At 43.9% G+C, this 5,070-nt stretch overlaps 1 protein-coding gene across 1 annotated transcript; it reads right to left on the bottom strand.

Moving 5' to 3' along the window:
• Window positions 1-331: 331 nt before the first annotated feature.
• On the bottom strand, window positions 332-4,644 carry LOC148008362 (pentatricopeptide repeat-containing protein At1g06140, mitochondrial-like). Its single transcript, XM_087674281.1, has 2 exons — window positions 4,551-4,644; window positions 332-4,490 (listed from the first exon to the last, which is right to left on the bottom strand). The coding sequence occupies exon 2, from the start codon at window positions 3,441-3,443 to the stop codon at window positions 1,569-1,571; it is 1,875 nt and encodes a 624-aa protein (XP_087530407.1). The 5' UTR covers window positions 3,444-4,490; window positions 4,551-4,644; the 3' UTR covers window positions 332-1,568.
• Window positions 4,645-5,070: the final 426 nt, after the last annotated feature.

The raw sequence follows: 5,070 nt of genomic DNA, 5'->3' as shown, positions 1-5,070 counted from the left end.
CGGGAAAGACATGTCACAACTTCATATGGTAGCTTTTGTCGGGGTCATCGCGCCAAGGCGTCACAACGGGGGTTAACATGATGTGGAATATCACAATGTGGATCATTATGTCACGATTTCACAGCATTGGATCTTTTCCCCTACTTCTACAAGCATTCCTCAGCTCAAAGCAAGAGTTGCTCTAATACGAAGTGTAATGCACCTACACTCACTCACTCAACATGGCACAAAAAGGTAACATGATATGTGAGAGCAAGGTATACTTTTGTATTATTCAACAAAAGAAGCGGTACAACATAGGCACATCCCAAGACTATAGCGTCGTAACGGCACACGTGGGGGTTTCACCATTCGGTTTATGGAATCACACGTAGAGTGAAAACCAAGTAGGACTCAAAGTCCTCTATATAGGTGTTTTTGGCAATGATGCCATGATATAACTATAAAGCCCTTACACCCCCCCTACTCGAGTAATGCAAATATAAGACATGCAACAAGGGACTAGGACCATTAAGAGTACTCTTGTAATCGGTCTTGTTTCCCAAACCATGTAACAAGTTTTCTTTCCCTTCATTTATACAAATGTCATTTGAAGGGAGCCTAGTTGGGTACCCATTGTATGTTGTAAGAGTTGTACTACAAGAGAGGACATGCCTCCTAATAACAAAAGGAATTGTCATATTATGTCCATCAGTTTGAGCATGCATTTCGAAGTGCTGGTCTACATCTATTGGTATCAGTGGTGGCTGAGACTGCACTAGAGGAGAATCTGCCCATCACAATGCATGCAGGTCTGCAATAGTTTGTTATATTGGCTGATCTGAAGCAGACTGGACTAGAAAAGCCTCTTGCACAACATGCATGTGAATTGGGTACCTTTGTAACAAATGTCCTCAAGCATCCCTCTATTGCCTCGTCCCTTTGATAAGCCTAGATTCACATTTATCTGGACAACTACAATTCGATCAAGGTGGGTTACATTTCCAAAATCATGTTCATAATCTCCCTGTGTCTACTCATGCCAACAAGATGTCCCTGCACAAATTACATTTCCAAAATCATGTTCATGATCTCTCTCTATGTCAACTCATGCCAACAAAGTGTCCCTCCCAACTTATGTACTCAGACATAACAAGCATTTAATACAACATCCAAGCTTCAGCTGAAAATCACTATTCTTGAGTGTGAAACTGAAAGCTACCCATAAGAAACCAAACTCAAGGTAATACTTTTAAGGGATTTTTGCTGCCAATTTCCAGACCCTTTGGATCTCCTCATTGTGCACTTTGCTTGGGGTTTATTGGAAGCCCAACTGATGCTCTTTTGAGGCCTGTGAATCATGAGCTCTAACATCTACACTTAATCTCAGCTGAAGACCTCACTATGTAAGGAAGTAACCAGATCCTCCATGAAGAGCAAGAGCCACAGATAGTGCAGTAGTACAGGAAACTTCAACCTCATGGACAAGTTTTAAACACTAAGCTGCACAACTTGGGGTCATCAGAAAATATTTGCCTCTTTGCTTTGATCATCTGATATCTTTGTTAATTAGATCATAATCATATGTTTCAAATTCTGTCATTTATTATACCTGGCACCAAAAAAGAAAAATTGTACAAATATTCCTCCTCCTCGCATAGATGTCCTAGGACCATATCTAGATTAGCTATGTATCCCTCAACCTTCATGCATATATTCATGATTTCTAACACATCACATATGTCCTTGCTTTGATTACCACCCACAACAAAATCGTGTAACGTATTTCCGACCTCAACTAATGCAGTGCCAGGGGTTTTCTTTTTCCCTATACATCTCCTCATCTCCTCGACTCTGTTAGCATCCTTCCACCTGCCAGCACCTGCATACATGTCTGCCACCAGCAAGTATGCAGAGGCATCTTCCTGATTCACCTCAACAAGCTGATGAAAGCATTTTTCCCCAACTTCTACCTTTCCATAAAGCTTACAGGAATTAAGCAAGGTCGTCAACGTTCCATTGGAAGGAGGCTGCTTCATGGCTGCAATAAACCTTTCAGCCTCATGGACAAGCCCAGACCTTGCATAAAGATCAACCATGCAAGCATAATGATCCAACAATGGTTCCATATTATGTTGTTCTCTCATGGCTGTAAAGTATGCTTGGCCATTATAGACTAGGCTAGCATGGCTGCATGCAGCAAGAAGACATGTAAATGTCACAGAATTTGGCTTTACACCTTCCCCTTGCATCTCCTCAAAACATTGTACCGCTGTATTTCCTTCATGGTTTTCACCATATGCTTGTATCATTGCAGTCCATGAAACAACACCCCGAACCGGCAATTTGTCAAACACTACTCGTCCTTCTACAACTGAGCTGCATTTGCCATACATGTCCACCAATATGCTACCGACAAAAAGCTCTTTTTCAAAACCTCGTTTGAGAACTTCAGCATGCAGTTTATGACCTATTTTTAAAGCTCCTATGGCACCACAAGCTTTCAAGCTCCAAATAAATGTGACATCATCAGGGGATACACCTTCCAACTGCATTTGCTCAATACAACTCTCTGCTTTCTCAGCAAATCTGTGTTCAGCATAGCCTGTAATCAACACATTCCATGATATAATATTTCGTACTGCCAGATGGTCAAATGCTTGCTGAGCTTCTGAAAGGGAACCACATTTGCTGTACATGTCCACAATGGTACTGCCCAACTTTAACTCTCCTTCCAAACCCTTTTTAGTTGCTTCAGCATGTATTTCCTGACCTGTCTGTAAAGCTCCTATAATGCCACAAGCCTTCAAACTGCAGAGCAATGTAACATCATCTGCTGTCACACCTTCCATCTGCATTTGTTTGTAGCAGTTCAGCACTTCTCCAAGTAGCCCATGGTCAGCATAGCCTGCAATGAGTGCATTCCATGAGATTGTGTCCCGAGTAACCAACCTGTCAAACACGTGGCGGGCTTCAACCAGCAAGCCACATTTCATGTAGGTATCGACAAATGTGCTGGCCAAGTAAAGCTCCATTTCCAATCCTTTTCTTGTGGTTTCCATGTGTATTTCGTGACACCTGTCTAGATCTTCCAGCTTAGCACAAGCATTTAAAAGGGTCAAGTAAGTGTACTTGTTAGGCTGGGCAGATTTTTCATCCTGCATCTGTTGGTAGAGCTGGAAGGCACAGTGGGGTTGATTGAACTCAGTGTAACCTGAGATTAGCGACGTCCAAGAGTATACATCTCTATGGGTGAGCCTATCAAAGGCATGCTGGGCATCAGACAAGCTCCCAGATTGGACAAGCATGGGGACCAGGAAGTTACCAAGAATAGGGTGTGAGTCGAGCTGATGCCGGAGCAGGTGGGCATGCACGCGCCTGGCTTCACTTAAATTCCTCTGGTGTCTGCACTGCTGCAGCAGGGCAATATAGTTCCCAATTACTGCAGGGCAATCAGCCTGCATAGCTCAAGCTTAAGCTCAAGCTACAGCAGAAGGAAGGCTGCCACCTCCTTCTTCAACCTTTGTTTCCCTGTGAGCCAATTCCTGCAGACAGGCAGAACCTCTTTTTGGAGGCCTGTAGGACCACATATCAGTCCCCCATGGACATCCTTGATTCAATATATTTACAACTGTGAGTTGAAGGAGGAGCAGCCTTAAGGTGGCTGCTCAAGGGTCCCACCTTGCAAAGAGTGCTCCATGTGACAACACTTTGCTCAGGCAACCTGTGAGACAAATACACATACATCCTCAAGGCATCCAAGTTTTGCATACAAATCTGTAAGAGCAACCCCTACAATTTCTCCAACTCAAAGAAAGGTTGGGTGACTCTGTGTATCTACAGCACGGTTCTTCTCACAGCAGACGAGAAAATGATTTTCCAGCACACTTGAACTTTCTGGAAAGATGTCCTCTACTTGCATATGATGATAGACTTGCCAAGCCTTCTCACCATTTTCAATCTCAGAAGGTATCTTTTGGCAAGACAGAATTTCAAGCACCATTAATGCATCATCAGGGATACTCCAATTGATGCCAGATGCATCCAGCAATCAAGGCCATCCATGATACCGCATCCTGTACTCCAAGTGATGCCGGATGCATCCAGTAATCAAGGCCATCCACAATACCGCATACTGTACCAGTAACCTGTTGAAGACAATGGCTGCCTCTTCAAACCTACCACAGCTTGTGTTCATGTGGATTGGGTCATCACAAACATTTGTCTCCCAATTCAAGCCAGTCATCCACGATACCGTATCTTGTACCAGGAACCTGTTGCGCACAATGGCTGCCTCTTCAAACCTACCACAGCTTGTGTACATGTGGATTACGGCATCAGCAGCAATGGTTTCCCAATTGAAGCCAGTCTGAATCAGACCACTGGAAATTTCTATCCCTTGTGACAAAGTTGAGCTAAAACTCGACAAGGACAGTGAATGGTTACATGTTCTAAACCTTGTGTTTCTCTGTTACTGCCCCACAGCGGTAAAGGACTGACATAGTAGAGACCTAAACCTTGTGTTTCTCTGTTACTGCCCCACAGCGGTAAAGGACTGACATAGTAGAGACCCCACCTTGACCTTCATGATGGTGTTCCGAAAGCTCAGAGGCCTTTCTTGGTGCGGGTTGTTAATCATGAACTACCCTTGGCTGATGATGCACTAATTTCCAGAGAGAGACAGAGAGAGAGAGAGAGAGATTTTTAGGAAATCATCTTTGATGTTATAGTGAATTTGTTAGCATTGCCTTTAGGGCATATGCTAATATATGGTGCAGTGTGCAAGTGATGGAAGTAAAAAAAAATCACCAGCTATTAACTTCAATTAAGTAGCCCCTTCTTTCTTAAAAATTGCAAAAAGTTTTACTTTTCTAGGTAACCTTCGTCGGTGCCCTATGCAAAGCCCTTCTTAAGGAATTAACTAGGCGCGGAGCGCCTACACTCACCCCAACACTTTGCACCAGGGTGAGCGCGATTTTTGCGGGCAGGGACAGGTGCTGGACGCGTGGCATCCACCCCCACATTCTCTTTTTTTCTTGTGGGGGAGGTGGGGGCTGCCACGTGGCACCTGCCCCCCACCTCTCGTTAACT

Source organism: Lygodium microphyllum, unplaced genomic scaffold, assembly GCF_053477565.2.
Source record: "Lygodium microphyllum isolate KBCC unplaced genomic scaffold, Lygodium_microphyllum_v1.1.10 scaffold_164, whole genome shotgun sequence".
Taxonomy (NCBI): Eukaryota; Viridiplantae; Streptophyta; class Polypodiopsida; order Schizaeales; family Lygodiaceae; genus Lygodium; species Lygodium microphyllum.
The sequence above is the reverse complement of the archived record's forward strand: the minus strand, read 5'-3'. Positions and strand labels throughout refer to the sequence as shown.